At 47.2% G+C, this 14,997-nt stretch overlaps 1 protein-coding gene across 1 annotated transcript in view; it reads left to right on the top strand.

The window, feature by feature from the left end:
* The window catches only part of HPS4 (HPS4 biogenesis of lysosomal organelles complex 3 subunit 2), a 951,717-nt gene that overhangs the window by 9,210 nt on the left and 927,510 nt on the right, over positions 1-14,997 (top strand). The window contains exon 2 of the mRNA XM_069619373.1: positions 2,026-2,544. Within this exon, the coding sequence (XP_069475474.1) occupies positions 2,507-2,544 (38 nt within the window). The 5' untranslated portion in view covers positions 2,026-2,506. The remainder of the gene's footprint in view (positions 1-2,025; positions 2,545-14,997) is intronic.

The following is a 14,997-nucleotide window of genomic DNA, read 5'->3' on the forward strand; positions in this document are numbered from 1 at the left end:
TATAGAGAGCAGGAATACAGACACCCCCCTCTGGTGATTTACAAGGTCCATGAACCATATATATTGTTTTCTACATATGCTAGGTAGTTTTGTGACAACATCAGGAATTGAATGTTCAAGATGGTTTTAGATCCGATGTATAAAATAAATGTATGATAAATACATATATAGTGTTTGATTTAGTAGATTTAATTGACCGAGCCCACCAACACCCTGGTTTGTTTTGTATTTGAGTTACTTTTTTTTTTTTTAACAGTCTTGCCGAACAGATTTTAGGCACATAATTCATAACGGCTAGAAGTCAATGAGAGGCCGGGGTCTGACATGGGCATTTTTAATCCAGAGGCAAGATGAGTCATTTCAAGAGAAGGATATTTGATGGGTGCAAGCCACTTTATTAAAAAAGGAAACACTATATAATTACTACTGTGTATTTTGGACAGTTTATGCATCTCGTAACCTTGCTGGGAAAATGTAGATTATGGCTGTGCTTTATTCGTTGAGGATGTATAGAGGATGATGGTCATGGTAGTCTCAGCAAAGCATGTTGCTCAGTTCTCAATGTGGTTTAGGATGTGAAGAGCATGGGTGATAGCACTAAATGTGCTGCGAGTGTGCAGATTAATACAGGGTATTGAGAATGTCTGGGATTCTGCAATACGCGGATGTAGCCTGCATTTAAGTTATACAGGAAATGGCTTTGGATGGACAGGATATTATGAAGCTTAGACGAGGTGGTGTGGTGTAAACCTTTCAATGCATCAAACGTTATACAGTGTATGAATCATGACGGATGATGTGACAGTTGCTGTGAATGGGCATCCCGTCATTGACCATGACTATGCTGAGCCTTATTGAGCCACTGTAGAGTGTCTGTTTCATATCACCTCTTGACACCAATACTGAGCATAGCTGCCTAGAAGCCCTGTGCTATGCGCGACCCTGGTAGCGAGCCCTGGTGTATTTCACTACATGCTGGGATTTGTATTCATGTTTCCCATTTTAGATATGGTTCTACAAGTCACAGCAAGGGGTTGCAACCTTTGGCTCTCCAGATGTTTTGGACTACAATTCCCATGATCCTTGCCATTGACTATGCTGTGGGTGATGGGAGTTGTAGTCCAAAACATCTGCAGAGCCAAGGGTTGCAGACCCTGGAGTTACAGCATGCAATGGGGGGTAAAACGGGACTGGCTCGAGATGTCACTCGTGATGACACAGGGCAATTTAGCAGCTTTGACTGGGCTCTATTCGGCCCCTGCCACAGCATGAACCTCTCCTCAAACTGGCCATGACAGCAGCCCTGGCGACTCAAAGAATTTGTTCTTAAGCAGCCACTGTTCAGTCTACCATTGTGCAGAAACTGCCCTTGTGAAAGCTCCATGCTATGTAATCCAAGGCTATGGGGTCTCCTGGGAGCCAGCAATCCAACTAGGTTAGGAATGGTTAAATCATCTGGCCTCGCTGCTTCCTAGAAAGATATTGACAATAACTTGCTTTCATTAACCCATATTTGATCTCCTTTAGTGTGCAAGGCTTATGCATACTGCAAAGCTAAATGTATGTTTCCCAGGCTGCCATTCTAGTGCCTTTTTATATTTAGTGCTGAATTATTCTGGTTGGAAATCTGAGCTTTAGGAGTAACCGCAAACTGCTGAAAGTAAAATAGTGAGTCTGTAGGGAAATGTTGGATTAAATGAACGGATTTAGGCTATTCTCTGGAGTAAGAAATGGTCCGGGAACCCATCTCTTCCATAAGGTGTCACTAGTTGCTCAATAATACCCTCCACACAGACTACCATTTGGAATCGTCACGTACATATCAGAATGTAGTGATTTGCTGGAACCCTGGAACTGAAAGTAAAATGTAACTCCTCCATAATCGTAACGGAGTTGACTGGTAAACGTGCATAGATCTGAGGGAAGTGGTGTTTTAATAGTTCCAGTTTCCCTATTCGTTTGCAATGTGTCATTTCATGCCTCCATTTTAGTTCTAACACGTGATTTTTGTTGTTCTTATCCTAGGATGAAGACTATGGGATTATTACATGGCATTGAAAGTGTCTACCTCTGAATCAAGCAGCCAAGACATGGTGCAAAGGCATTAACGTTTCCTGTGTGCATTCCAAGTTGCAGCATCGCTACACTGATACCGTATGCATGTCCCTGATGGTTCTGGTGTAATGTCTCGTTATCACATATGTTGATGTGGAGGAAAGTAAACTTCATATTGAAGACGTTTTCTGGGACAGAGGAAAGTTTCACCACAGACCTTATTTTTCCATTGACGTTAAAAGACGGACCATACATTGAACTTGTTCTCTCTGCTCAACTAAAAATATCAATTTGATGACTGTATTCAAAGGATAAAGAGCACACGCAGCGCAATGGGAGAAACGGCACAACTGGTCTTTGTGGTGCGATGACATGCAAAGTGCTACACTTGTCTAGTGGATGAATAAAAAGGACATCTGTGTTCTCATCACTCCGAAAGAAAGGTGCAGAAATGGCCTCTGTTGGTTCTGAACCCAAGTTAGATTCTTGGTAAGTAACGAGGCATAGACCGAACTGGAGCGTGTTTACAATGATACGAACTCATTGTGTTTTCCTTTTAGAAAAGTATTTGTTTTAGTGTGGTTTTGTGAAGAGCTGTGCGTCATGTATTAGGGTTGTACGAGTAAACCGAATTCAAAGGATCAGGTTGGTGCCATGCTTCGCATTGTATGTGAGGGAGTCTCCTTGCAGTTCCAGGGTGGATAAGGAAGTTAGTTGAGGAGTTCTACTGGGCAACGCCTCTCCGTTTCTTGGTACATCGATGGTAAAGAGCTGTTTTGGGAAGATCGAATGTGACCCCACATCAGGCTATGCTTGTCTGGGGCAGGCACTGCTCTTCTAACTTTACCTGCTCCTTTCACCATTGAAAAAACCCCAGTGCTCATATTTTCACCTCTGAATCTATGAAATGTACATCTTTGCTACTCACAGGGAGCTCTGTTTTTTAAAACCTTTGTATCAATATAGGCGTCAGAACATCGTAGGACATTAAACATGTTCAACGCTCTTAGCACCACCAACACACATTTAGCCCCATAGAAACAATCTATGCCTTGATGGCATACCTTCATATTTGGTGCAGGGCCCTTCCAACAGGAGTTGGCAACACATCTATGAGCACACTTCGAGCAATCCCTCAATAATTCAAGCATTTGTAGGGATACTTCACTATAGTATAACATACCAATTACCAGGGAGGATGCCATCTCCTCACCCAGAATCCCATTAGTCCGGGCCAGTCTTTGCGTCCGGAAGCACAGGTGGCTGCATGACGTGTCAGCCTCTAGAGGCGCTACACCAGCAGTCGAAGAGTCCGTCCAGTAGTATCTCATTAAAAAATGCAGTGAAAAAATAAATGTATACTGTTTTTCACTTGTGTACAACTTTTTTGTTAATTGACACTGCACCAGTCACACCCGGGACATGGGCCAGTCTGACAGAGCGCATGCAAGCAGTCTGACTCTGCATTTCGTGCTCGCACTCCTGCAAAGGCTGGCACCACAGCATGTTGATTTGCACTAAGCAGCCTCAGGGCAGCAATTAGCAACATTTGTGACTTTCACTTCCCCGGGTGGTGCCATCCAAACCCCAGGCTGCACTGACACAGGGGGTTGAATGATTGGGCAGCCTGCCCTGCTGAGACCCTGTGTCAGTTGGCGCACATGGAAAATTGCTGGAGAAATTGAGATCAAGGCCCAGCTAGGCAGGTGCCCAGCCAAGAGGAGCCAGAGCCCAGAAGCCATCCTTGTGCTGGCTGCCACTGCCAAGATTGGCATAATGGTGTTAACCGTTGGTAAGTACTAACTGTAAGACCATTAATGTATCTTGTTCCGTTACCTTGATGAGGACAGGTTGTGTGCCACACTTGAAGTGGCATGCACGTATATCCTTGCAGGCTGCAGCCAGAGATTGCTGGCAGGACAGCTGGCTGCAGATGGTACAGGCAAACTGCCACCTCCTTCCAGAAATGCGGGCCCCAACCCAGGCCTTGTTATGTCACACGGGAAACGGGGGTCTGCCGCTCTCTTCCCCTCCTGGCGAGTCTACCCTCGCATCTGCTTCCGGGGGCTCGCCGGGAGGGGAGTGGCGGGCTACAGGGCTGGCGGCCTTCGGCGCATGCGCGGAAGGCCTCTCTCTCGGCTCCGCGCATGCGCCGTGGGCCGAACTCATCTCCCTAGCGGGGCTTGCTTCTCAAGCCTCGTTATGGGTCCGCCGGCGTCCGGAAACGGAACGGCTTGCGTCCCAGGCCTTTCGGGCGCCGGCGGCCCATAAAAGAGGCCGCAATTCTCAGCGAGTCGCGTCTCAACGCGGTTCGCTTCGCTTGCCTCGTTGTTCCTGCCTCTTACTTACCAGCGGCCTGTTCTGGGCCAGCTTGCCTCCTGCACTTACCTGTGGCCTGTCCTGGACCAGCTCTCTTCCAGCCTTACCTGTGGCCTGTCCTGGGTCAGCTTACCTCCATTCCTTACCCGTGGCCTGTCCTGGGTCAGCTTACCTCCATTCCTTACCCGTGGCCTGTCCTGGGTCAGCTTACCTTCAGTCCTTACCTGTGGCCTGTCCTGGGTCAGCCTATCTCCTGCCCTTACCTGTGGCCTGTCCTGGGTCAGCCTACCTCCTGCCCTTACCTGTGGCCTGTCCTGGGTCAGCCAGTCTCCAGCCCATACCTGTGGCTTGTCTTGAGCCAGCCTGCCTCCAGCCTTACCTGTGGCCTGTCCTGGGTCAGCCAGTCTCCAGCCTTACCTGTGGCCAGTCCTGAGCCAACCTACCTCCAGCCTTACCTGGGGCCTGTCCTGAGCCTGCCTGCCTCCAGCCCTGACTTGTTGTCGGCACTGGGTCTGCCCATCTTCAGACTTACCCGGGACTTGCCCAGTACCAGCTAGTCTCCAGCTGTTCTCTCTCTTCCTGTTTTGCCTACCTCCGAACCTAATCCTGCAAACCTCTGGAACTATCAGCACCAACCGGACTTTCTATCAGCTGTAATTCCTCACTGTTACATTGGTTCTGGAAGATTCATGATATCTACAATCGGCTCTACCTAAAACTACAGTGTCACCATATTGAGCCATCAATCCTCGAGTCACGCTCATCTGGACAGTACTTATCGTGACATTGGGGGTCGGTCCACCCTTCACCCAGTTCCTCTTTTGGGTGGCGGAGGGGCTGATTCCTCGTGCCGCTAATTCATCAGTTCCTGGACTCCAGACTGGCGACCTCAGCAAGACCAACCACCAAGATTACAGGTACGCGGTCCTCTCGGGCCGATCAGCTTAACAGGCCTGCCCAGAGGTGTGAATGCTTTTGAAGATCCTTTATAGCCCCCACATGGTCCTCTGGTGTGGGAGCTGTGGACAAATGACTGGGAGTGCCATAGAACCCTTCCCTGAGGTGTGAGCCCCCTGGCCTGTGTCTTCCCACCCGCCCCCATTCACGGATCACTGTCTCATAGGACCCATCACTCAGTGCAACAATAGCAGAATGCTCTGTGGCCCTACCACCCTCACAAAAAAAATTAGTGGCAAACTTGAGTGAAAAGCTGTAAAATATATAGGTCCTCCTCTCTAGTAAGGGTATGGATGGTGAAGCAGGTATAGCAGGCACAGCCGATGGCCCTCATCGGCATTCAAACTCAGAATGTGTTTTGTCTGACCACTTCAGCATCGCCAGGAGTGGACTATTCAGCACAGAATGTGGGCGAGTTCCTGGAAGTCCAGAACCGCCCAGGGAATTGCTTTAGTCCAATACCGTCCACCCATGGGAATTCCTAAGTCCAGTCCCTATGAAAGGCCAGAGGAACTGGGGTGCAGTCTGTCACATCACTCACCATAAATGCTTGTACTGCCTGCAGCCGGACCACAATGAGGGATGCAAGGTGCGCTGTGGTTTCTCAAAGAAAACCAAGAAAGACTGATACAGCAGACTGTCGGCGTGGCTCAAGTCGAGCAAGGCCTCTGACGCAGCCTTCGGGCAGGGTCAAGCCTCATCCAGGATCGGCTGATACGAGCAGAGTCAGGGGTCCAAGAGAAGACCAAGCTCCACAACGCTAGCTCCGCTGGGCTCTCCTCTGATACAGGTCTCAATTCAGACAGAAGGTGAGCCTGCAATCGAAAGGAGCATCTTCAAAGAGAAAGTCGCTAAACCCCGTCCAAACTCTGTTAGTCTGCAGATAGTCGGAGGGAAAAGTCCAGTGAGGACTTGTCAAAGCCAGTTAAGGCTTCAACCATGGCCATGTCAGCGGAGTTGACGACGGCACTGTCGATGAATGCAGCCACAAGCACTTTGTCATTCCTACCTTGAAACACTAGTGTACAGGCGCGTTATGAATGGCATATCATAACATCTAAGTTAAAGACGGCGGCCGCGGCTCTAAAAGAGCAGGTCCAGGAAGGTAGTGGCGGCCACCCCGCAGTTGTCCTTGCCCGCAAGGCAGGATACTGCTGCGGAAGCAGCGGCCAGGGAAAGACCAGGCTGCCACTCTGACCCAAAGCCTCCTGAGAAGGAGAGGGAAATGGTCCCACCTTTGGAGCCTCCCAGGTATGCGGACTGGCAGGCTTGCGAAGGATAGACTGGAGCAGATCTACTCTACTACTGACAAGGACAATGTTTCGCACGATTGGCTGCTGATCACACCACGCAGGGGGCAGGACCTGAGGTAGGACCTCAGTTCCCTGTGCTGAAGAGGAGACTCCTTAGCCTGGATCCTACTCCACTGGCTCAGTTTACCCCTAGACCTAGGGGCGTGTTTCTGGACATTCTATCCACCCTGCACATACTGGTCACCGAAATCCAGCAAAGGATGCCTCCATCGGGAGCCGGCACCCCCAGAACCTCAGAGGGTAAGCTCACCCCGCGGAAGAGAATGTCCAAGGGAGGACAGAGGTCCTCGGAAAAAGTCAGAAAAAGACAGTGGGTTGGAGACAGATTCTGGATCCAAGTCGTCTCAAGTACTTAAAGTCCCAAAAGGGCCCGATGGTCACGCTGTAGCACGTGCTCGGCCAGCTGGAACAGGGAGATTTTCTGACGTCATTGGACCTGGAGGACGCCTACTTCATGTCCCCACTCACAAGAAGCAACACAAACTCCTGCAGTTCATAGTTCAGGGTCAGCACTACCGGCTCAAGACGTTGCGGGCTGAGGGTGTTCACAAATTGCTTGGCCCTGGTGGCGGCACATCTTCATCTGCAAGACATCGACGTATACCCCTATCCAGATGACTGGCTGGTGCGTTCCCGCTCCTAATCTCTGGCAAGCGAACACACGGTTAAGACCATATGTCTGCTGACAGAGCTGGGGTTCTCCATAAACTATCCGAAGTCTTGCTTTAAGTCATCTGAGGACGCTCTATATCCGGGTGCGTGACTCAACAAGCTGACGTGCATGGTGTCCCCCTTGAAGGAGAGGGTGAAGGCAATACAAGGCAAGGTGGTGCAGTGCTTATTGTCGTCCCAGGCAGCGACTCTGCGATCTATTAAGTCACTTCTGGGCATGTTGTCCTCCTGCATCAACCTTGTTTGCCTCTGCAGACTGCACATGAGACCGCTTGGGGAGTTCCTCGATGCGAGGTGGAAGCAAGTGTCGGGGAACTTTCACGGGCAAGATCTCCCTCAACGAAGAGTTACAACGGGAGATACAGTGGTTGGGTGTGCAGCAGCACCTCGTCCAGGGAGCTCAGTTTCAGGTTCCTCCTTACCAAGAAACGGTCAACACGGACGCCTATCTCGAGGGATGGGGAACCCAGAACGGACAGTTGCCCGCCAGTGGCCTCTGGCATCCAGAGAAAAGGGACCTACACATCAACGCCCTGGAGCTTTGGGCCGTGTCCCTCAAGTCATTTCTGCCATCATTGAAGGACAAGTTCTGAAACACTTTTGTATGAGCACAATACAAATAAAATATCAATATCAAGGTGTTGAGTATCTTCACAGATAAAACCACGACCATGTTCTACATCCGGAAACGAGGGGGAACCCGGTTTCCGGCACTCTCCAAAGAGGCACAGGACTTGTGGCAGTGGGCCATTCATCGAGGCATGTTACTCGTTCCGGTTCACCTGGCGGGGGTCAAGAATACCGTTGCAGGGAACTGCCTTCTTGCCACGACCAGGTGGATCTGCTGTTCGACAAATAGGGTTGACCCCAAATCGATCTCTTTGCGACAGCGGCCAAGTTCCAGCGGTTGGCCACCTGGTTCCCTCAACAGAGGAGCTTTGGGGATGCCTTCTCGTTCCCATGAGAGGGAGAGTTGCTATACCTCCCCATTTCCACTCCTCTTAAGTGTGATCAACACACTCAGACAGTGCCACTGCAGGATGATGATCTTCTCCCAGACGTGGCTGAGGCAGATCTGGTATCCGGACATACTACGCCTGTTAGTGGCTCTGTCCATCAAGCTACCAATGTCCCTGGACCTTCTCGCCAGAGAAGGGGGTTGATTCTTTGGGAACACTGCAAAAGATTTAGGACTAGAGGTGTTAGCAGTAAACCCATTTGGTAGCAGTCTGTACCACCCAGATTTACCTGGTAGCTGTGGCTGAGCAGTCAGACGTCCCTCAAGAAGAGTTAGGCAGTATGCAAAGTATACACAATAGGCACTCCGACACAATAGCACAAGCAAACACTGACCAGAGCTTTGGTATCGAAGTATATAATTATTTATTTAAACACACACTGTTTGAACCACTCCAGCACTCTTATTTGTAAAACACTCTAAACATAGCTACTATTATAATATATACAACTTTTTCCTTATCACTTAGTTAACACCACTTATTTCCAGACAGAGGTGAGCGCTTAACTATAGATGGCACTCCAATAAGTTCATGAAAAAGGGAGGGGAAAAAGGCAGAATATGTGAAGATATACCACTCTAAGATTTAGGAACACTTTTAGCAAGGCAGAAGAGCAAAAGTAACTTGCGAGCCAAGGTCCATAGGCTGGGCCCACTCTTAGAGAGAGCGGAGCACAAATGCACCCAAGATCACACAGTTACACTAGGCTTTGAAAGTCTTATAGAGAGTTCGAAAAGAGTTTAGAGAGGCTCAGAAAAGTTTAGCCAGGGTTGTCCCAGGCTAACCCAGGTTCGAAAGCCGGGGGCTAAATCTACCCAGTACAGTTGGTGGCAAGGGAAGCCAGGCGGAACACGGTACCTTAAGTGGGAAGGATCCTCCAGCTGTGGCAGTTGTTCCTGGCAGCGGGTGCAAGTCTCGGCGTCGTCCAGGGAAAGAGAAGATCTCGACTTGGAGGAAAGATGAAGGTTGTTGCACTGCCAGGGAAGAAACCAGCACAGAGTATTCCGGTTACAGGTATTACCCTTTATTTTCGCGGTCATGGTAAAACGTGGTATTCCGGTTGCCGGGGTGCTTGGCATAGGCAAGGCGGCCATGAGATGCGTCGGGAAGGCGAAAAGACGGTGAAACTGGTTATCCCCACCAAACAAAGGAAGAAGACTCTCCGGCGGGAGATCTCCTCTGTCGTTGGGAAAAGTGGTGAGACGGTTCAGCAGGGCTCCACCGGTGGTGTCGTCGTAGCAGGTCGGCTCAGCTTCTCCCTCGTCGAATTCTTAGGTCCTGTGGCGACTTCTGAAGTTCCAGTCCCCAAAGCCCTGCTTTTATGCAGAAAACCCCCATTCACTCAGCCTCGCTGTCACTCAAACATGCCGGCTCACCACTTGGGCCAATCAGGACGGAGTGCGACTTGAGTTGCCTAGGCAACTCAGTCCAGGGTGCCTAAATCCCCCTCCACACCTCCTAAGTACCCCAGACAGAGTGGCACCACTTTGGAGGGCTTCTGTGGAGAAGTCCGCCAAAAAAGAGGAACAAACGGCTCGACTTGGGTTGGAGTCACAGAAGAGAACACAAACGCCATTTTAGAACCGAGTTTTGGCAAAAAATACCAACCGGAGAATTAATAATAAATAAATAAACCGGCGGTATGTTCGAGGCTATCGTAATTAAATAAAGATAGTAGCCTCGAACAATGGGGAAATCCCATAAAGAAATATTTGCGGTTGAATATAAAAAGTAGTATCCACTGCCACCAGCCAAAACTCGATCAGGGGGGACGGAGACGTGCCCCCTCGACTAACAGACCCTGGGGCAATATGATGGTTTGTACTGGTTCTGTTCAGAATTCAAGACTAGTAAAGTCAATGGTGACTTTACATGCCCTGGGAGACAGTAGTCAGTCCCAGGGTATGGAGTCTATACTGGGGGGTCACTATGACACCCCTGTGTTACTGCACTGAGGGTGCTGTGTAACACACATCACAAAAACACATGAAGCCCTATGGAGTAAAAGACCCCACAGCCCATTAAATACATCTAGAGTCAAAGGAACACACTCAAATCATGTCCAAGAGTGAGGGTAAAAAGAATCTCTCACTCTTGGCAGGAGAAACAAACCCCAAAAATCCAGCAAAGCTGCTGGGGGACTCACTAGGTTAGGAAATTCAGCCTAAACAGAGAATTCTCCCTAACAATTCTGCATCACGACCAGGAGTCTCTGAACCTGAGTGCATGGTTCCTGCAGCCCTAGAGTTTGAAGGTTATGCTTTACCCACAGAATGGACATCCTGGCCAGGGCCAGAGCATCGTCAATGTTGAAGTGCCACGGACATCAATGGAAACGCTTCTCCGTTTGGTGCCGGCTGTGACGATTACCGCTCTGTGTGTCATGGCCTCGCAACTTGTACCATACTTGCTTTCCTTAGCAAGAGCTGTACTGGCTCAAGCCTCTATCGAGGTGCATCTCGCCGCCATATGCAGGTACATCAGGTCACCGGGCAGACCTTCGCTGTGGTCTCAAAGACTCGTCCAGGAGTTCCTCAAAAGGCTCTTCAGGACTTTTCTAAGTCCTGAAGACCCCAAGTCTTAAGATTGTTGAATTTCACCTGAGGAAGAGAACATTGAATATAAAAGAAGATTGTAATATAAAACGTATCTCCTACCTACATTATTACTATATTCTATTGGGAATGTACATTTGAGAATTCTATGGACTGAATGTGATTCAGTTTATGTAACCAATATATCAATGTAATTTTGGCTGTCGTATTCAGCAGTAAGGTGTGCAGGGGACGGAAGTGTCTGATACTGCAGACACCATCTGAGTTGTATTGATTATCCAACTCTGTGCCAGAGTTGAGTAACCTCCCCTGCACCCAAGTTCTTTCTAAAGGTTGAGTCTTGCATGTGCACTTACAGTATCCGATTAATAAGGTGTTCCTTTTGTACGATCAGTGCTTCATGGAACATAGCCCCACATTGACAATCCCAAGCTTGTACATAATCTGAATGTAAAGCTTTTCCGGAAGAAACGTGAATTTCTGCCATGTTAGTCATAGGAAACCATGACAGATATAAACGCACTCCACCCCCATCTTTAAACTTTAGTCTAGTCTTCTCCAAGCATAGCACATGTAGGCAGCATTAATCTCCTCACTACCCCATTTCACTCCAATGAATAAAGCCGACTTGAGCAATAGGGTGCTCCATTAGCTTGCGCAACTTGGACATTGGAGGTTCCAGGTTTCAGGAAAACAAATGAGGTGTGTGTGTGTGTGTGTGTGTGTGTGGGGTGGGGGGGGGGGCAAATCGATAGTAGCTTTCAAAGTTTGGTAGCACCAACCCCCCAAGATCCGACAAGGCTGTCTACTAATGCCACCCCACCTGACCGGTTTCCTAGCCCAAAGAAACTCCAATAGTATGCTTCTCAGATGCTTACAAAAAATATTATGCAAGATCAGTGGCACGTTAAGACTGGCATAACGAAACCTAGGAAATATTACCATTTTAATTAAAGAAATCCTACTGATCAAAGATGGGGAAGAGTCTTCCATTTTCAGATCTCATTGTCTTAATTTTCTCAACTGCTACCCGAAAACTTCTCTTAATAGAACCCCAAGATAACCAGCTATCTCCATCTGTAGCGCAAAGCCATCATCAAACTGATGCGTATTACAAGTCAGGATTTAGAAGTGTTCACTTGAAGTACAGAGTATTCCCCAATCGTATAAATATCCTGTAAATTGGACACCACATTTTCATGGGTGTGGACAGCTCTGGGGCAACACGCTTGTCCTGGAAACAAGATATCACTGAGCGGTATGGGTTTGATTTATGGTCCTGCGCTTAGAGGCCGGAAGTCCAGCATGAAGCACAATATAAAAAAAAGGTGAGGATTGCTTGATAAACGGCATCATGTCATCTGCATACAATCATCTTATGTGAGTATAATTGTTCACTTTTTCTGTGTATGGCAAGGGGCTCTATAGCAAGGACAAATAAACCGGAGCGGATGGTGCTGGTTTTTATCGAAACCAAAGAATTGATTTTATAACCTCAATGAACAGCCATCCAAGGATCTGTTATGACCTCTGGTGGTGCTCTTTAAGCATGTAAACCTCCTAAGCGCTCATGAAAATGTTAAAAAGCATAGTGGTGCTATTGCTCCAATTGGCAGCATCCATTGATTTGAAGGTGGTGATTAACATGAAATGAAGTGGTTGGTAGTAAGTACTATACCTAGTAACAATACTAAAAATGACATTTTCTCAACCAGTACTGGCCTAGCCACTAATACATGCCCTTCATTGAATGTTCTTGTTTAATCTTGTGACAGCAATCCTTGCGTAAGTCGTCCTCATTCTAGCTTAGAGCAGTTAGCAGTTTGAGTTAGATTAGGATGGTCGAAGACTGTTTTCTTTGCTTTTTCTGCCGTTGTGTTGGGGGTACGGGGGGGTTGCCATTGCTTCAGGCTTGGTAAAATGTAATTTAGCAGCGGTTTTATATCCAGTTAAAAGGATTTCAGACTTTGACCACTAAAGGCATTTGCTGTTGTCGGATGTTCATTTCTGGATTGAAGTTGGGTAGGTTGTTAAACGGCGAGACGATTTCCATGTATTTTTCTTATCGTCAATTTATTTGAAAATTGTCTGGGTAGAGTTGATAAGTAATGTTATTTGAAGGTGATACTGGTAGTTGGTAGTCTTCTATTATTTCCATGATCCAACTTGTGTTGCATGAAATGGGGTTGTCAGGAAACTTGCGTACAAGGGAGAAAATGGCACTTTATTTGCAGATGCAGAACACTTTAATGTCCTGATAGCAAGCTATTTACACTGAAAATTATACCTTTTGCTGTCTTGCGAGTATGGTTTGCATTTTTACTAGCAGTTATGCAATGTAGGCACGATAACTTCAAAATTATTTGCATTTAGTTTGCTTGAAAACCAGCTAAGTATAGCAACTAGAACAGTTAACATTTAATAATTTGTATGAGAAATCTGTACTTCAAAGAATGGACAATCGGTGGTCTTCTAAACGGAAGTTGTATCCCATGATCAGAAATTACTTTGTGATGAACTCTCATGAGTTGCGCTCTCGTGAATGCTCGTGGAATCATGAGACACCAAGTAGCGCCACCTAGCTGGGGGGGCAGGAGGGTGGTGTGCCGGGAATTTTGCGAAGGGTGTGGCGGTAGGACATTTGTCAAATGCCTACCACAGTTCTAAACCAACCAACCTATGCATCTCAGTTATTCTGAGGGGGAAAGCGGTTAACATTACAAGATACTTTTAGCGCCCTCATAAGAGCCTGTGTACACGGCCAAAGTGCAGGTTTTCATTGACACAGTAGGACCACTATACATCCTAAGGCAGCAGCTCCCTCAAGCATTGCGAAGCTTCTGCATCGGGCAAACATACATGGACAAACGCACATCTGGCCTTTTATTATATTAAAGATATTGTCCCTCTGTATTCCGTGATCCCATTGACTGGTAGGTACCTTTAAACTGTGGCACAGACATCACACCTTCATTAAAGCAAAACAAATGTGCATCTGCAACAAGAGAAACTCTGTTTTTAAATGAAGTGCATATCCGTCTCAGCAAAACAATGGTTAGTAGACCCACGACCCTTTTGATATGGAGCTAACTTGTAGTACTACATGAAGTAGGGTCTTAACCAGGGCTTAAGATACGAATTTGACTATTTTACTACCTAGTTCGGCAAGTTGGGAGTAAAAGGATTATCAGTGTATACACTTAATTATAATTCCTGACCAGTAATGATGGCAGGTAAACATATTTTTTATTTTTTTATTTTGGAGAAAAGGGGTAGATTGTTTTGTAATCCAACCTTTTCTGTATCTAGCAATTCTCAAAAAATTGACGTATTTACATCATTTAGGCCATCTTCTCACATAGAGGGCCTCTTTGTGGATGTGCTCAAGCCACTGGCCTGAAAGCATCACTTGATCAGAGCTGATCAGACACGGGTGTACCCTTCTTATTCGCCATTTCTCTTTGTTGCGCATGTTGGCCTGATTTCAGTGAGTAAAATGGGCAAGTACGCTGCCTATCTTGGGCCCTGGTCTTGACTCTAGACGTGTGCAGAGAAATTCACAGAACTGCCATTTATCTTCTTTGGCTACCCTCACCATCACACACTACCTATTTTCACATGCTTGGACCGACTTAATAAAACCGCACCATTTTGTGAATTTGAAACATAACCGCATTGATAGTTGACTCTGTAGCAGGTGGGCCACTAAACTGCAATTCCTTTTCCCATTTCTAAGCTCAACCAACGTTTTTGTGGGTGCACATAGTCTTCTGTAAATTCCTCATCTCGGAAAACAAACAAAAGCACAATTTGCTCTCCGTCCAGTGATTGCTGCTAGGATTATTGTTTGGGAGAGTTTCCAGAAGTCCTTTCAGGATTTAGAAAGCCTGTCCTTTGGTGTTTCTTCATGATTTCACCCAGGCTATTCCAGATTCTCCTAGTGGTAGCTGGCATAGCAGTGAAGACTTCACTTCAGAAGCAGAGGGAACAGGAGTGGTTATAAAATACACTCAACCCACCACATAAGCCCACAATAAAGGAATATCCACACGGTTATTACTGAAAATGATTCTCTTTGCACATAAAAAGAATATCTACATTAGCAGG

This window comes from Ambystoma mexicanum, chromosome 10, assembly GCF_040938575.1.
Source record: "Ambystoma mexicanum isolate Mex_15411 chromosome 10, UKY_AmexF1_1, whole genome shotgun sequence".
In the NCBI taxonomy this organism is placed as follows: Eukaryota; Metazoa; Chordata; class Amphibia; order Caudata; family Ambystomatidae; genus Ambystoma; species Ambystoma mexicanum.